This window comes from Podarcis muralis, chromosome 16, assembly GCF_964188315.1.
Source record: "Podarcis muralis chromosome 16, rPodMur119.hap1.1, whole genome shotgun sequence".
Classification (NCBI taxonomy): domain Eukaryota; kingdom Metazoa; phylum Chordata; class Lepidosauria; order Squamata; family Lacertidae; genus Podarcis; species Podarcis muralis.
Genome location: NC_135670.1, coordinates 12136444 through 12153444, shown reverse-complemented (window position 1 = coordinate 12153444; position 17001 = coordinate 12136444). Strand labels below are relative to the sequence as shown.

The 17001-nt window shown below is 49.7% G+C and overlaps 1 protein-coding gene across 3 annotated transcripts in view; it reads left to right on the top strand.

The window, feature by feature from the left end:
• The window catches only part of DNAJC4 (DnaJ heat shock protein family (Hsp40) member C4), a 40287-nt gene extending 28632 nt beyond the window's left edge, over positions 1 to 11655 (top strand). For 2 of the 3 annotated variants that reach the window (XM_028710190.2, XM_028710189.2), the window contains exons 4-7: positions 1183 to 1397; positions 2785 to 2958; positions 9280 to 9366; positions 11350 to 11655. In XM_028710190.2, the coding sequence (XP_028566023.2) occupies positions 1183 to 1397; positions 2785 to 2958; positions 9280 to 9366; positions 11350 to 11497 (624 nt within the window). In that variant the 3' untranslated portion in view covers positions 11498 to 11655. The remainder of the gene's footprint in view (positions 1 to 1182; positions 1398 to 2784; positions 2959 to 9279; positions 9367 to 11349) is intronic. The other variant, XM_028710191.2, reaches the window with a different exon arrangement.
• The last annotated feature ends 5346 nt before the right edge of the window (positions 11656 to 17001 follow it).

Genomic DNA, 17001 nt, shown 5'->3' with positions numbered 1-17001 from the left:
ATTCACCATTGTGGTTAAGAAGGTGATAGGGAAATGTGCTGAAAAGTGTGGGTTGGACAACTGGTTAAGGGGAAGACCTGCAAATGCCCCGCTTGCAAATCAGGAAGAATCTTAAGGGCCTCCTTTCCAGTTAAGGTCAGACAAGCTGCCTCCCTGGTGAACTGCCAATGCCTATGGAATACTTTTCTTTTCTCCCAGCAGGCATTTTAATTGAAGTCTGATTTTATAGTTTTAATTTTTATTCTCTGTAAACCGCTTAGAGATTGTTTCAGTTAAGTGGTACATAAATTGCTTGATCAAATAAAATAAGTGCAGGGTGAATGCTCGCTGTAGTAAAAAAAGGAAAACAAATGCTCAGATAAAAATCTGGATGCAGTCTGACCTTTGCATAAGCTTTGTGCAAGCTGGTGTGGTGTAGTGGTTAGAGTGTGGGAAGAGAACCTGGGAAACCAGGGCTCAAATCCCCACTCACCAGTGAAGCTCACTGGGAGGCCTTGGGCCACTCGCTGCCTCTCAACTTGGCCTACCTTGCAGGGTTGATGTGGGGATTAAATGAGGACGGAGAGAACCATGTATGCCACCTTGAGCTCCTTGGAGAGTAAAAAAGGTTGGACGCGGGTGGTGCTGTGGGTAAAACCTCAGTGCCTAGGACTTGCTGATCGTAAGGTCGGTGGTTCGAATCCCCGCGGCGGGGTGAGCTCCCGTTGTTCGGTCCCATCTCCTGCCAACCTAGCAGTTCGATAGCAGCCCTAAGTGCAAGTAGATAAATAGGGACCGCTTTATAGCGGGAAGGTAAACGGTGTTTCCGTGTGCGGCGCTGGTGCTGGCTTGCCAGATGCAACTACGTCACGCTGGCCACGTGACCCGGAAGTGTCTTCGGACAGCGCCGGCTCCCGGCCTCTTGAGCGAGATGAGTGCACAACCCTAGAGTCGGTCACGACTGGCCCTGTCGGGCAGGGGTACCTTTACCTTTATAAATGCGAATAGTAATAATTCGGGAGTGCAGGAGGGGTGCGTATGAGGCCAGCCTTTTCTCATAGGGTTGGAAGGGACCCTGAGGTTCACCTAGTCCAGCCCCCTGCGTTGCAGGAATATGCCGCTGTCCCATCAAGGCATCGAACCTGCCACCTTGGCGTCATCAGCACTGCGCTCTAACCAGCTGAGCTCCTCTCCTCTCCACAGCTGCACCCTGACAGCGACCCAGGCAACCCTGAGCTGCACAGCCAGTTTGTGAAGCTCAACGAGGCCTACCGGGTGCTCAGCAAGGCCAGCAGCCGGAGGCGCTACGACAGCACACAAGCAGCCCAAGAAGCTCGGCCTCCCCCAGGCAGCCATGGCAGTAGCACCAGCAGTAGCGCCAGGAGGAACCCTTTTGATTTGGGCAACTTCGGGAAAAGGTACGGAACAAGAGATGCCCCCCACCTCTGGGAACAAAGCTCCCTGTCCTGCGAGCTTCACGCCAACGGCTCCTGACTACCACGCATAAGGGTAAAAGATCCAGTCCGTCATCTTGTTCTCACCTCCTTGTGCCTGTTATGGGAACCTGATAAGGAGGACCTGAGCACAAAAGCAACTCTCCCCACTTAATATTATTATTAAGGTAAAGGTAAAGGGACCCCTGACCATTAGGTCCAGTCGTGACCGACTCTGGGGTTGCGGCACTCATCTCGCTTACAGCTTCCGGGTCATGTGGCCAGCATGACTAAGCCGCTTCTGGCAAACCAGAGCAGCGCATGGAAACGCTGTTTACCTTCCCGCTGGAGTGGTACCTATTTATCTACTTGCACTTTGATGTGCTTTCGAACTGCTAGGTTGGCAGGAGCAGGGACCGAGCAACGGGAGCTCACCCCGTCGCGGGGATTCGAACCACCGACCTTCTGATCGGCCAGTCCTAGGCTCTGTGGTTTAACCCACAGCCCCACCCGCGTCCCAATCAATATTATTATTATCATTTATTAAATTTCTATACTGCCCTTCATCCACAGATCTCAGGGCGTGTCACCATGTATAATCACACTTGCGATTCCCAGCGTACCCTGAAGTGTCCCGATTTCCCCCGGACATCCTGGAATTGCAGAAGCCGTCCCAGCTTCTGGTTTGAATCCCAGAATGTCCTGTTTTCTCCCTCCAGCGCTGAGCTCATGGAGGAGGATGAGCAGACACTTGCAGAGGTGCTGTACTCTTGTGCGAGTCAGCCGGCTCCTTTGAGAGCTTGGTACAGAAAGACGCATCCGAAGGAAGGTTGGAGGGTATGCAGTAATAATCATAATAATCATGAGGATGATAATTTTATTGTTCATACCCCGCCCATCTGGTGGGTCAGGCCATGGCTCATCTGGTTCAGCATCCTGTTCTGGCAGGGGCTGACCACATGGGAAGCTCACAAGCAGGACCTGAATGCTCTCCTCGCTTGTGATCCCTGGCAAATGGCACTCAGAGGCTAGTAGCCATTGATCGCCATCCTTCTTTGTCCTCTGCCTTAAGCAATTACATCGCACCACTAGCCAGGGCTCTTCAAGCTTGGGCTGCCAGGTGTACTTGGGCTACAGCTGCCCATCATCTCTTGCCATTGGCCATGCTGGCTGGGGGCTGATGGGAGATGGAGGCCAACCCCATCTGGAAGGCCAGAACTTCCTCCTTCAGGCTCTACAGCCCCCTGCTCGCCCCCCAACTGGAGAGGGCACCAAAAAATCTTGCACCTGCCCAGTTCTGTAAGCAGCCAGCCAACCAGAATGCAGCAGTCTCTGTGCCAGCCCTGTGCTGACTTTCTGCTTTTCCCTGCAGGAGCGCATCAGAGCCCAACGAGGACGTACGGTATTGGCAACAGTTCCACCACTCTCCTTCAGAGTCATTCTCAGGCCCCGAGTTCGAGAGGAAGCGTCGCCAGAACAGATACATCTTTGGGTACTGTTTGCTCGTCATAGTGGGCGGCTTAGCTGCCCACTACATAGGATTCAGGTATGGGGCTGCTTCCTTTCCCCACGTCCCTGCCCACCACCCCAAACCAGATGAGAAGGCTCCAGATTTAAAGTTCTGGGGTGGGGAAACTCAGGGGATTGAAAGTGGCCCTCTAGGCCTCTGTATCTGGCCCTCAGAACTCTCAGCAGGCCACGCCCCTCACCAGCCCTGCTCCACACTCTCCTTGAGTGTTTTTGCCTGGCTGGGATGTGTCCTTGAACTCTGATAACGCCTTCTGCTGGCCTGGAGGAAGGAGAGAGAGGGGTGTGTGAGTGTGAGTGTAGAAACTAGTCTACCATACTAAGGTAAAAATTTGGATCCTTGGCTCCACCCACTTTTGCCCCTCTCCCCGCCCCCTCCCAAAGGTTACCCAGAAGGGAAGGCTGCCATCGGGCTATAAGAGCTTCCTCATTGCTGCCCTGGTGAAGCTTGACAATGCATCACACAGATTTAGCCGCGTTTGTTTCTTCCGCATAGTTTGCTGAGCCAATGCAGGGGCAAAGATCTAAGTAGGGCATTGGGAATCCTCTTTGGCAGCACGCCCTGCTGCCTCCTCACCCCTGGACTGCCTCCAAAGGTATCCTGCCCACACCACCCTGCTTTACCATCATGAAGACAAGCTGCGTGGGAAAGCGGGCAGCCCCAAAAGCTCTGAGGAGGCTGTGCGATTTGCAAGCCACTCCTGTTCCTTGAGACTGGGAGCCAACTCCTCTCCCTTCTTTGGTGGGATGTGTGTGAATCGTAGAATTGTAGAGTTGAAGGGAACCCCAAGGGTCATCTAGTCCAACCCACTGCAGTGCTTTGCTGATCATTATTTATTTTGCATTTATATCCCACCTTTTTCTCTAAGGAGCTCAAGGCAGCATTTGGGATTATGGATGCAAAGCAGGAACACTGGAACATTATAAGCTGCCTTCTCCCAGGCTGGGCCATTTGCCCATCCTCCCTAGTATTGCCTTCTCTGACCGGCAGGGTCTCGGGCAGAGATGGGCCTTTCTCTTCGCCTGCTGCTTGAAATCCTTTTCGTCGGAGGGGCTGGTGAGTGAACCTGAGACCTTCTGCAGGCAGGAGGTGTCCCTCCCTCTGCCACAGAGCGATGATCCTTCCCATTTAGTAGCTAAGACACTTGAGCTACACATCAGGAAATCCTTGGTTCAAATTTCGCCCCAGCCATGAACTCTCCAGGCGGCCTTAAGCCCCCAACATGCAACATGGAGAGAATAAGAACACAGAAAGAGCCCTGCTAGATCAAGCCAAACTATTCCACCGACCTCTTTCCAACCTGGGTGCTTAGGGAAAGCCCACAATCAGGACGCAAAAGCAAGATTTCCCCTTTCCTAGTTTCTTCATAGCCCAGCTGTTGTTTAGAGGTATACTGCCCCTGCTCATGGAGGTTCCACTTAGTGATCACAGCTGTCTTATCTCCATGAATTCCCTTTGCCAACCCAATGCCCTCCAAATGCTGACATCAGCCCCATCATAGCTGAAGCCATTGTTGCTTTGCATGAAGAAGGTCCCGGGTTCCATCCCCAGCAGCATAGGGCTGGGAGAGAATCTCTTGCTGGACCCCTGCAGGGCCACTGCCAGTTGGTGGAGGCAATAATGAGCTAAGAGCCTGCTGGAGCAGGTCAGTGGCCCATCTCATCCTGCATCCTGTTCTCACCAGATGCCTGTGGGGAACCCGCAAGCAGGATTCGGGCAAAAGAGCCCTCTCCCCTCCTGTGGCTTCCAGCGGCTGGTATTCAGAAGCATGGCTGCCTCCAGCTGTGGAGGCAGAGCTTAGCCATCGTGGCTAGTAGCCTTTCATAGCTCTCTTCCTCCATGAATTTATTTACAGTGGTACCTCGGGTTAAGTACTTAATTCGTTCCGGAGGTCCGTTCTTAACCTGAAACTGTTCTTAACCTGAAGCACCACTTTAGCTAATGGGGCTTCCCGCTGCCGCCGCGCTGCCGGAGCACGATTTCTATTCTCATCCTGAAGCAAAGTTCTTAACCCGAGGTACTATTTCTGGGTTAGCGGAGTCTGTAACCTGAAGCGTATGTAACCCGAGGTACCACTGTAATCCACTTTTAAAGCCATCTAGGTTGGTGGCCTTCTCTGTCTCCTATGCAAGCGAGTTTAACTACGTGCTGCATGAAAAAGTACGGGCAACTTCCTGTTTCTGTGGGGGGGATACGTGCACATTTAAGTGAAAATGTGTATACTGTATTGGGAACACCATTGAGAAAAGCCTGTGAACACCCTCTAAACCAGGGGTCAGCAAACTTTTTCAGCAGGGGGTCATTCCACTGTCCCTCAGACCTTGTGGGGGACCGGATTATATTTTTGGGGGGTGGGGAAATGAATGAATTCCTATGCCCCACAAATAACCCAGAGATGCATTTTAAATAAAAGGACACATTCTACTCATGTAAAAACATGCTGATTCCCGGACCGTCCGTGGGTCAGATTTAGAAAGCGATTAGGCCAAGTCCAGCCTTAGTTTGCCTACCCATGCTCTAAACCTCTGGAAGCCCTTGAAAAACCTTTTAAAAAACAAACCCCACCAAACTTCACCAAAACCGCTCCCTCCAAACCTCCTTGCTCAAACTCCAGCTCTCCAGAGGCTCCACAGGTAGGTGCAAGGGCTCCTGGGATTGCACTTGCAAAGGTTCGTGGGATTCTTAGATGCTGTTTGTGTGCAATTTTTGCTGTTTCTGTACTATATTGAGGCCGTTTTTGACCCTTTGCATGCCACTTCCGGCTTCACAGCGATGCGTGAGGTCGCTTGTGCCTTGAATGCAGGTAAATAGGGGAGTTGCCTGTACGTCCTTTTATAAGGGAGCTTCGTGGGTAATTGCAACATGCATGGCAGATAGAAGGAGCCCACATCAGACACTTGTAGGCCATGGGCTCTTTAGCAGAAACTGGTGTTGGTTCACACATATTTCATGTAGGGGAAGTCCCTCCTTTTGAACCCAGAAAGGGATGCAAGCCCTCAAGGTTCTGGAGACAACTGCCTTTGCGTCCTTTTGGCCTAACTTGGCGGTACGGCGGACCCTTGTGCAGTTGCTGGTGCCGGGCTGGTTCTTTCCCTTTCTTTTTTCCCTGGCTTGCTTCGCCACCCCCCTCCCAGCAATGCAGCCTGCCAACCCCGGCTGCCAGCCAGCCAGCCAATTCTAATTCTAATCCATTGCCTAATTAGCCGGCCATGACCAGGGAGAGATTAATCGTGAGCAGCCTTTAATCAAGCCTAATGCAATTAAACATGCCTGCTTATGCTTGAACGGGGAGGGGCATTTAAAGGGGCCTGAAAAGGGGGGGCAGGGCACATGGGTGAATCAAATTCCACACGCATGTGGGGAGAAGAGCAACAGGGGACAGAATGCCCCTCTCCCGCTTTTACAGGGCGTCTTGCCATCAACTGCCTCTCCTTTTGTGCTTCTCATTTTCCCGAGTTTGTGGAAGGGCTGTGGTTCAGGGTGTGGGGGGCAGAGCATCTGATTTACATGTAGAAGGCCCCTGGTTCCATCTCCGGGTAGGGCTGGGGGAGACCCCATCTTGGAGAGCCGCCACATGCCAGAAGCATCTGATTGGCCACTGTGAGAACAGGCAGCTAGACTAGATGGGCCTTTGCCCTGATCCGTAAGGGCTCTTCTTACGTTCTTCTTCATTCATAAAATAATGCACCCACTCACTTTTCATTCATGCAGCAGTATTGTGCGACGCTCAGAGGATCTTTATGCAGAGCAGTTAACATGTTTGGGCTGCTGGTGGTAGAGGAGGAGATATGCACCCAGTATGAACAGTGCTGGGCGAGGGAGCCTCGGCTTTGCCACTTCCTGCTTCTTCCCAGGTTGTCAAGGGAGGGCACCTTCAGTTCTCGAAACTGGTGGAGCTTAAGACACAACCCTGCCCCACCAAAAAATGCCCAGTGGAGGCCACCCATGGATAGATTTCGGCAGGCATTTTCCTCAGGCGGTTGCCAGCCTGCTTTTTAATCCCGCTTCCAGAACCTTTGAGCAATCTCCCCACAGATAAAGACTTGGGAACTGAGGGATGCACTTGTCAGTCAGTCCACAAACATTCCTTTCACTTTATTTTGCTGGCTAAGAACGAAAGGCGGCGTTTGCAAAGGATTCTGGGACGGGCAATGCCGTCTGCCTGCTCAAGAAGCTAAACACTCTACACTCGGGATCTAATCCAATTCGACGGACTCGTCACCCGTACCGTTTCGTTTCAGTTCTCGCTTCGCTATTTTTAACTGTTCCTGATCCGGTCCTTCAGCTTTTCGGAAATAGTGTTGCTGTTCAACTTTTTTATGACGATTTCAGAGCTGACTGAAAACTCAATGAGCCGATGATCGCTCATTGAAGTGTGCATCTTGCTGCAGGGTTACTGTCTGTTCAAGTGAGGAGGATGAGGCGGTGATGGATCTCTTCCCCACACCCAGCCACTCACTGGAGTTACAGCTCTTTGCCATTTCTTTTCTTGTCAGCCAGCTAGCATTTTCACGTATATTGCCAAGCAAATGAGTGACTCACCACCCCCCCAAAAGCCCAGTTCATATTGGTCAAGGGCCAAGGCATAACTCTCAGGGAGTGCTGATAATTCCCCCTCAAACCCCCCCCCACGCACTTTGCCCAGGGGCAAAAAGAACAAAAACTGCAAATTGTCCTTTTGCATGGATTAATAAGTATAAACAAGATGATAGGAAAATTAACCCATTACTATGACGTTGTTAGAAAAAAATACGTGCATCAGACTTGCCCTTGAACTCTCACAAAATACACACAAAGCCCATTTTGGGTTGCATCAACAGATGTCATGAATTCGCATTAAGATGTAAGACAGTGGCTGCACTTTCTCTGTGCATTTGGCTAAGCCACAGGGGCAAAAGGCGAGAGAAAGGTTAACGATAAAACAATGAATGTTAATGGTGGTTAATGGCTAACATAATCACGTCAACACTTCAACCGGTGATGTTAAAATAAATACACATTTCTGCAATACCAAGTTAGCAGACAGTTGAGGACAAATTTGATGATGGTGTCCACACTTGTGTTTGTCCCATGCCTAGGAAGCACGGGTCTGAGAGCTTTTTGCCTGGGATAACCCGCTCTGTACCACTGAATTGGAGCAAATGCCCACTTGCAGAAAACCCAATTGCTGTTTGCTCCAGTTCTGTGATAAATAGCAGGTTTTCCCTGGTGGAAAGTGGGGAGGGGGTGGTCTGGACGAGCCATAAATTGTGTGGGAACAAATGTTGTCATATTAGAAAAATGCTAAAAGCAAAACAGTATTAGGGGAAATCTGCAAGGAAGGTTGGCTTGCAAAGAGCGGACAAGCAGACTGTGGGTCAGTTCAGTTTGCTCATAGCAAATTCTGCCACCCTCCCTGCTTTACACACACACACAACCCCAGTTTTGCGGAGCCCAGGTAAACACACAAAAAGGCTATTAAGTGGCAATACATTTTCTTATGGAAATTTGGGAAGATGGAAAAAGGGTGGGTGGGTTGAGTCCTTCATTAGCTCTTCTTCCCTGCGCATCAATAGGACTTGTATTTATCAGAAGCGTGACACCCCTGCCGTTGTTTCAGGAGGTGAGGCGCTAGTGGAATAAGCAGTAGCTGTCTCTTTGACATGCTGTGAATATAATGTTGTCAGACATTCAGGGAGAGGGAAAGGCAGTCTGCCAAATGGAAGGAAACATCCAGCACCAACAGCATTTGTGTGCAACTGAAACACAGAATGCAGGGAACATTGGGGGCGGCGGTGTGGCTGTTGTTTGTTGACAGGGCAACTGCTTAGCATGCAGAAGGTGCCAGGGTCAATCCCTGATGCCATCTCCAGGTGGGGTTGGGAGAGATCCCTGCCTGAAACCTTGGAGATCTGCTGCCATTCAGTGTAGACAACACTGAGCTAGATGGACCTCATTGTCCACTTGGAATTCCGAACCCAAAGAGTTCATCTCATCCTCTTCCACATCTGTCTCCCCAACCCCTCCCACCCCAGTTGTAAAAAAAAGACATGGACCAGGGCAGAAAATATATCTGACTGCTTCCCCCACCTCCAAGGGAACAGGATATTTACACCATCTCTCGTCTCCCTGCACTCCCACCCCAGGGAATGCCTCTGTCTTGAGCTAGGGCTATAAGGGGGCACAATGATTTCTGTCCCTCCCTGGGTCCTTCGCAATCAGCGCTGTTTCCATTCTGCTGCAGTTCAGCTTGCTTAGTTTCTGTTAAATGCATTACCACCGCTAACCAGTGATGCTTTACTGCTTCTGTTCCACTTCTAACCTCTACCCAAACACCTTTTTTCTCTTCCTTTTTTGCAGGAAGCTGGAGAAAGTTCACAACAACTTCATGGATGAGAAGGACCGGGTCATAACCCAGATATATAATGAGAGCAAGGAACGGGCTAGGTACATATATTCTCATTTTCTTAACCCCACATAAATGACCCTCAGTGTGAACTGTATTCTTTCTACAACATGACTGTATTTTCCTTAATTTCCATAATTTATATTTAAGTTTTGCTAAGTACAGTCAAAGCTCTGGGTAGCACTGAACCCTGAAAGTTGTCCACATTGTGCATTTAAAGCACTATTATACCATTTCAGCAGTTATGGAGAATCCAGGGAACTGTTCTTCATGAAGGGTGCTGAGAATTGTACTGCACCATTAACAAACCACAGTTCCCAGGATCCTTTGGCGGAAGCCCATTAAAGTGGTATAAGTGTGCTTTAAATGTATGGTGTGACCACTGAAAGTCTTTTTCCTTCTTATTTTTTTAAGTGACTTTACTGGGCAATTGCCACCCCCGAACAGCTGAAACCCACACGGCTATGAGGACTAGAAACTTGCCTTTTTAAAGTAAATAAATAAATTGAGAGCTGAGATCCTTGAGATGCGGATTTCTGCCCCCAGTACCTTATTTTTAATTTGTTCTGATTTCTTTGCAGGGAGGTTATATAATAACAAGCACTCATTGTCATTCCATTCTGATTTTCTTGCGTGGCGGTTGCATGTCTTTCCACTAGTCAGTCCTTTATCCCACACTCCTTAGTACATTTCCCCATTGTTTTCCTAACTTCAAAAAGGTCTGCCTGTTGTTTTTAACGTGGATTCGTTGCACCAGAGCTGTTTAATCTCCTTTAATTGTGCAAACCTAAATTTCCAGCACGCAGTTGAATCCTTCCTGTAAAACAGCCTGGAAGGGACAGTGGCTTCTTCTCCCAAGGTATCCTGGGATTCTCTCTTAGGATGTCTCCAGATGGTCTGTCTTTTGCACAAGGGATTCATGCGCTTATCAGAACTTTAGGTTTGGGAATTTAAAGCGGATTAAAGGGCTCTGTCGTCCTAGCGCAACAAATCTGCTTCAAAAAACAACAACAAATGCCAACTTCTTTCAGTTCCAATAGTTACGGGGAGATGCACTGGAAAGTGCTGGGTGAGCGAACAATTAGCAGGCAGACAAATTAACATTAACTGTAAACCCAGATACTGTATTTCCCACCCATCCTTGGTTTTAATGTGGGGCTATTGGTTTGTTCGGTTGTAAGCCACTCTGGTTTGGCTTGGGCAAGCTAAAATGACTAACAAATGTGATACACAAACAAACAAACAAACAAACAAACAAACCACCCTTCATCAAAATATCTTGTGATTCGTAAGATAAAAATACAATATAAAAGCACAAATAAATAGTTAAACTAGAAGCAACAAAACTATAAGTCCCTACCAAGCACATAATAAAGCTGCACTTAAGAAGTTGGTACCATTGAAACTGGGATAAGAATTCATTGCAGTGCAACGTGTGCTTATGTGGGACACAGTACTAAGGTTTGCAGTGCTTTTGAGTAGGCTCTTGATTTACTGTAGGGGTGGGGAATCTTAGGCCCAAGCTGCAAATGTGGCCCTCCAGGCCCCTCTGTCTGGCCCTCGGAAGTCTCTCCAGGCCACACCTCCTCCCTAGGCCATGTCTCTCATTGTTCCTGCTTTTCACCCTCCTTGAATGCTTTTGCCTGGCTGGAATGTGCCCTTGAACTCTGATGATGCTTCTTGCTTGCCTGGATGGAGAGCGCTCTCTCTCTCTCTCTCTCTCTCTCTCTCTCTCTCTCTCTCTCTCTGTGTGTGTGTGTGTGTCTTCTTTCTGTGTGTGTACCACTGATTTCTACATGGCTGCAATGGCGCTTCCTGTGCATGGGTGAGAATCCCATCCATTGCTCTGCCCTCTTTTGACCATCACTGGCTCCTTGGAAGGTTCCCGCAATGTCATTGTGCCCCTTGGGCTGACAAAGGTGTCTTTGCCTGTTTTAGCACTCTGCAACACTGAGCTTGCTTGCTTGCCTGGAGGAAGCCTAGTTGGTTCTCACCCGCAGTGCTTGTGCTTCCCCCACCCCCAGGTCCATCGGCTTCCAGAAGCAGCAGGAGCTACTGCGGCAGAAGCATGCCGAGTTCGCCCAGCGAAACAGCGCTATCTCCAAGCAGGTTCCGGCAGGAGCCTTGGACTCTGGGAGGGAAACGGCTCCCCCCATCTCCACTGCCAAATGAAAAGAAAAACTGAGTTGGACCTGAAATCCTCAAGCTTGGGTTCCCTGCCTTTGGTTGTGGCCAGCTGCCGGGGCTGAGGAAGGGGCATTTCTGAGCCTCCACCACCCATTTCTCCACTTGTCCTCCTTCCTAATAGAAACATCACTGTACAGTGAAAACTGGGCCTCTGTTGTTGTTTTCCTTGGCCTACCTCTCTTGCCACACAGAAATACGCCCTCCGCCCTTCCTCCACGCCAGCCTGTTATGGCCTCTCCAGGTAGGACTGGGAGAGACCCCCTGCCTTGAAACCCTGGACAGGTGCAGACATTACTGAGCTTAGATGGAGCCGGTGGTCTGGCTTGGCTTAAGGCAGCTTTCTATGTTTCTCCACCCAGGAGTTTGACTGGAAGCAGGGCCTAGGAGCCAGGATTGGCAACAGCCTGCATTGCCGACTCTTGGTCTTTGGCAGGGGTGGGGCAGCTCAGGTGTGGGGGCCAAATGCCTGGCCCTCAGGACTGTCCGCACAGCACACCCCACTTCCTCAGGCCACACCCCTCATTGGTCCTGTTTCACATCCTTCTTTCTGCCTGGCTGGGATGCTTTCTTGAACTTTGACAGTACTTGCCTGGATGGGAAGACAGAGAGGGCCGTGTGAGCGTGTGTAGAAACTAGTCTACTGTACAAAGGTAAAATTTGCATGGTTCGCTCCACCCACCTTTGCCTCTGGGCCCACCCACCACTGGCATGCGGCCCCGAGAGTGTGGCACAGAAGGGAATGCGGCCCTCAGTTTGAAAAATATTTCCCACCTCAGGTCTAGGGTGTCTTCCCAAGCTGGCTGCTGAATGTTTCAGCGCTTGGAACTGGCCCAATCTATTCCTCAGCCCTGTGGGCTTCAGGCTCCAGCAGCCTGTGACACCTCAATTATGGAAGGGGAACACACAGCTTTTCCCTCATCCTCCAACTCAGTGTTGCAGCCCATCCTGGAAAGTGGAAACTTGCAGTCTTGATGTGGGTAGCACAGATAACCAAACAGGTAACCAAACAGCACGCCACTCATTCCTCTCGCTTTGCCGCTGTGTCTTGTCTGAAGCAGCATTTTCCAAACATGAGAGGTTTGTAAGAGCAAGAATTAAACACCCGCCCACACCCAGGTCCCATCTTCACTTTATGTTTAAATCACTATCATGCCACTTTAAACAGTCAGAGCTTTCCCCCAAAAAAATCTTAGGAATTGTTGTTTGCAAAGGCAAGGTAAGGAGAGCCCTATTCCCCAGAGTTCCTTGGGAAGAGGGATTGGCTTTTAAACCTCTCTAAATATTAAAGCTCTGTGAAGGTGGAAGATGGATCTTGGCACCCTTGAGAAAAACTACAGGCCTTTGGGGGAAGCCATGGTTGTTTAAACGCATAATCGAGACGGGACCTCAGAACATCTACCCTCTTTTTCCTGGATAGTCACTGTTCTGAGTGTGCTTGGAAGGAAATCGCTTAGGGCCGTTACTCACTCAGAGATGAAATGGGTAGCTTCTTCTGAAGGCTAGTAATTCTGCATTTCCACAGTGGAAGCAATCCAGTTGCCCTCAGTGTAAAGGCATGGCAATATTACCCCGCCTTGGGCAGTGGCTGATTGACAGAAGGCCTAGACCAGTGATTCATGCAGAGATACCACGGGCAGCCTTCTCTGGGCTTAATGCCTCAATGGCTTTCAATGTTTTGTGCCAGGGGCACAATAAAGAGGGGCTGCGCAGACACCATGCATTTAAAGCACTTGCCTTCCCTCAAAGAATTCTGGGAACCATAGTGTCTTAAGGATGGTGGGAAATGTAGTTCTGTGAGGGGTAAGCAACAGTTCCCAGGATTTGGGGGGGGGGGGGATAATGTGCTTAAAATCTATGGTGTGTATTCAGCCAGGGACTGTGTAGAGGGAAACTCAAGTATTGAAAGGAAGGTTGTGCCCCCCTGTCCCCTTTGGAGCCTGTTATTTCCAGCAAATGGAGGGGGGAGCGTAGGAGAAAATGAACCTTTGGAGGTAGCTCAGAGTGACGTGCAGGAGGATTAGCAAGACCACGGCTTGCAAGGGGAACTATGTGTGAAATGCTGGTTTAATCTCATTGTGCGCAGGGGCCTGAACTACAAAGCTTCCTGCTCTCAGGAGGGAGGCGACAGGGGGATAAAGGAGCAGCCCTCAACTGCTGGAGCGTGCCCATGCGTTTGTACATGTATGTCCCCAGCACCTGGGAGGGCCTGTGCGTGCACATGCTCACGCAAAGGATGCGGCATGTGGGAGCTTACGAAGTTGGGTAATGGCAAAGCATTCGTTATGATCATTATTTTATTCATTGCCTTCCACACAGTTGTCACCAGGCAATGTACAATGAAATCAGCGAGCAGGTTTTTAAAAAATTTAAACCTGCCCATGTGCTTAAAGCAAAACACTATAAAATAGATGCTTGTGGTCAAGACCCATTTTTCCAGCTGAGAAAACCTGCTGGAACAATAATTACTTCCGTTATTTCCGAAGGTTGCCTGTTGTTTCTCAACAGGCAGCCGTCCTAGAAGCCCTGCTCTGAGCTACTGTGATCTTTCCAGATCTTTGGAACTTGCAGGAGAAACTCCCCCGCAGATCACAGGGATCTACTGAGTGCATCTAACCTGACCCTGACCTGTGTATGGTCTTGTATGTTAGTACCAACACATTGAACTTGACCTGGCAGCAAACTGGCAGCCGGTGCAAATCTCGCAGGCAGGGTGTTAAGTTAGTGACACTTAGGACGTTAGGACATAAACATCCAAAACCAAAGTAATGAAATAGAAGTGTGCCTCTTGCATGTGCACACATGTGTACTTGCACATAGATTCACATGCAGTATCTCTGCAGGGGTGTGTGTTATACAGCTACCACCCCCTGCTGGCTGGTTCAGGAAGCACCTAGTTTCCCAAAAGAAATTGCCCATAAATGACCCAGGTTTTTGCAGCGGGGGACAGGGTTATAGCCAACTTCACTTATTCCAGGAGATGATATGGCCTTTGCATCCCTGTTGTGTGCCATGCCAGAGCTACTTCTAACATATATTGGAGGAGGAAAAATGTGGAAAGCTGAAGGAATTCAGGCACGAAAAGTCTTGCAATGATAGGAAGAGGCATTGGCCCCCTCTAATCTGGGTGGAATTCATGCCCCTCCCATTCTGACCCAGCACATCTCCCCCTCCCCATCTACCCCATGGCTAATCCAGACATTTCCCCGGTTGCTGGATTCCTTTAGCAAGCAAAGCAGTGTAATCTATGTCTTAATTGGTGAACTAAGAGGTATTGGGGTTTTAAGTCTGCTTAGGAAGTCTGCTTCATGGAGGACGAGCCGTAGCCAAGTGGTCAAGAGCATCTGCTTGGCATGCAGAAGGTCCCTGGTTCAATCCCCAAGTGTGCCTGACAGAGACTCTATGCCTGAAACCCTGGAGAGCTGCTGCCAGTCAGTGTAGACAATGCTGAGCTAGATGTACCAATGGTATGGCTCAGCAGAAGGCAGCTTTCTGTGTTCCTGGGTCCCCTCTTCTGGTAAAGACTCTCTAGGAGAGTTAGGTAGAGGCTGTGGTTTAGTTTGATAGTTCACATTTGAAGGGAAGTTTGCCAAACTAGTGCCCTCCCAGTGTTTTCAAATACAGCTCAGTCCAAAACATGGGGGGAAATGGACCAGGCTGGCAAAGTTTGCTGTAAAATATAAGTGCTAGGGAAGGTAACAACAGGGAGTTGTTAGACTACAGGGGGGACAATTGGTTCTGCTAGTTGGAGGGGCTGATGGGAGTTGCCATCCAAAACCCTGGAGGGCACCAGGTTGGCAAAGTCTGCATAAGACCTTGCCAACACTGGACAGAGCATGCCCTCCAACCCTGTGTATTTATTTATTTTACATATTCTGGGGTAGAACAAACTGCAAGTCACAGCATCGACCACCTAAAATATTCATTTATTTATATAATATCACTGTTATCTTCTGAAGATCCCAAGGTGATGTACATGGTTCACCTCATCCCCATTTCATCCTCACAACAACCCTGTGAAGTAGGTTAGAGATGGTGACTGGCCCAAGGTAACCCAGTGAGATTCATGGCTGTGTGGGGATTCGAACCCTGCTCTGCCAGGGCCTATAGTCTGACACTCTAACCCAGGCATAGGCAAACTCGGCCCTCCAGATGTTTTTGGGACTACAACTCCCATGATCCCTAGCTAACAGGACCAGTGGTCAGGGATGATGGGAATTGTAGTCCCAAAACAGCTGGAGGGCCGAGTTTGCCTATGCCTCTTCTAACCATTACGCCACACTGGTGCATGCATCATTGCCAGAGCTCCCAAGACACCCTTCTCTCAGATTCTGATCTCTCGCCCAGCTATCACCGTAAGGACCCAGGGCGGGTTGCAACAATATTATAAAATTGCATTATTAACATTGGCCACAAAATATGGGCCGGGTGTGATGGCCCCTTGGACTTCCGTGGCTCTTCCCAAGGAGGAGGAGGAGGAGAGTATGAGAAATCTACCCTGCCAACTTTTAGCCCAGCAGAGCGCCTGATGGAACCTCCAACTCCGGATGTAGTCTACCTTTGAATGCCAAACTGCTGTGTGGACAAACAGCAAGGGATGGCAGTGTCACATCCATTCCTCTTTCTGAGCTTCCAGAAGGCTCTCGTACATGACGATTAGTGTTCATGATGGTTTGGTGGCGATTATACACAATCCTGCTTTCAATCTTCTTGTTCACCGGCTGCAAAGGTTTTGGGACAGACTGCATCTCTTCCAATCGGTGGAAGTCTTGTAACTTCCAGCTGAAATTCTGCAACTTTTCATACCGCAAGTATTCCAGGGCTGCTGTCGCTTTGTCCTGCTTTCGTTGCGCAAGAGCGCCCCTCTGAATAGCAAGAGTGCGCTAACCCTGGGGGAGCCTCGCAAAACAACAAAGCAAAAGGGCAGTGTGGATGGCCCAATATAAACCCGCCATGTCATGTTGTAGAAGATACCTGCCCCCCCCCAAAAAAAAACCCCCACACACATCACTCAGCGATAGAGCAGACAATGAGGACTGGAATCTTGTTTCATTTTTTTAGAGGAGGACCATAGCTCAGTGGCAGAGTGGTTCATCCCTCAATGAGATACTCAGGTAGGGCTAGGAGAAATATTGCCTGCTTGCATCTCTGGAGAGCGGCTGCCCGTCAGTTTTCAGAAAACAGCTGGATAGTCTAACCATCTGACTCACAACATTGTAGAGTTTGAAGGGACCTGAAGCCTGCTGCCCTCACCAATTCTAGAGGAAACCTCTCCAAAGCATCCAGCTGTGGCTGCTTTAAGGTGTGATGGGGTGCAGGATGCTGGGGGAAGCAGACCCTCCTTGACCTGTTTGGTGCAAGGTTTTTCTTGGGATAGGGGTGCAAATCCCCCCACCCGTCTCTCTTTCTCTGACCTGCTCCAGCAGCCAGGCTCAGCCTCCCTCCCTCCCTCCCTTAGGGTGGGATTGAACAGTCACATGAGAGCTCGCTTG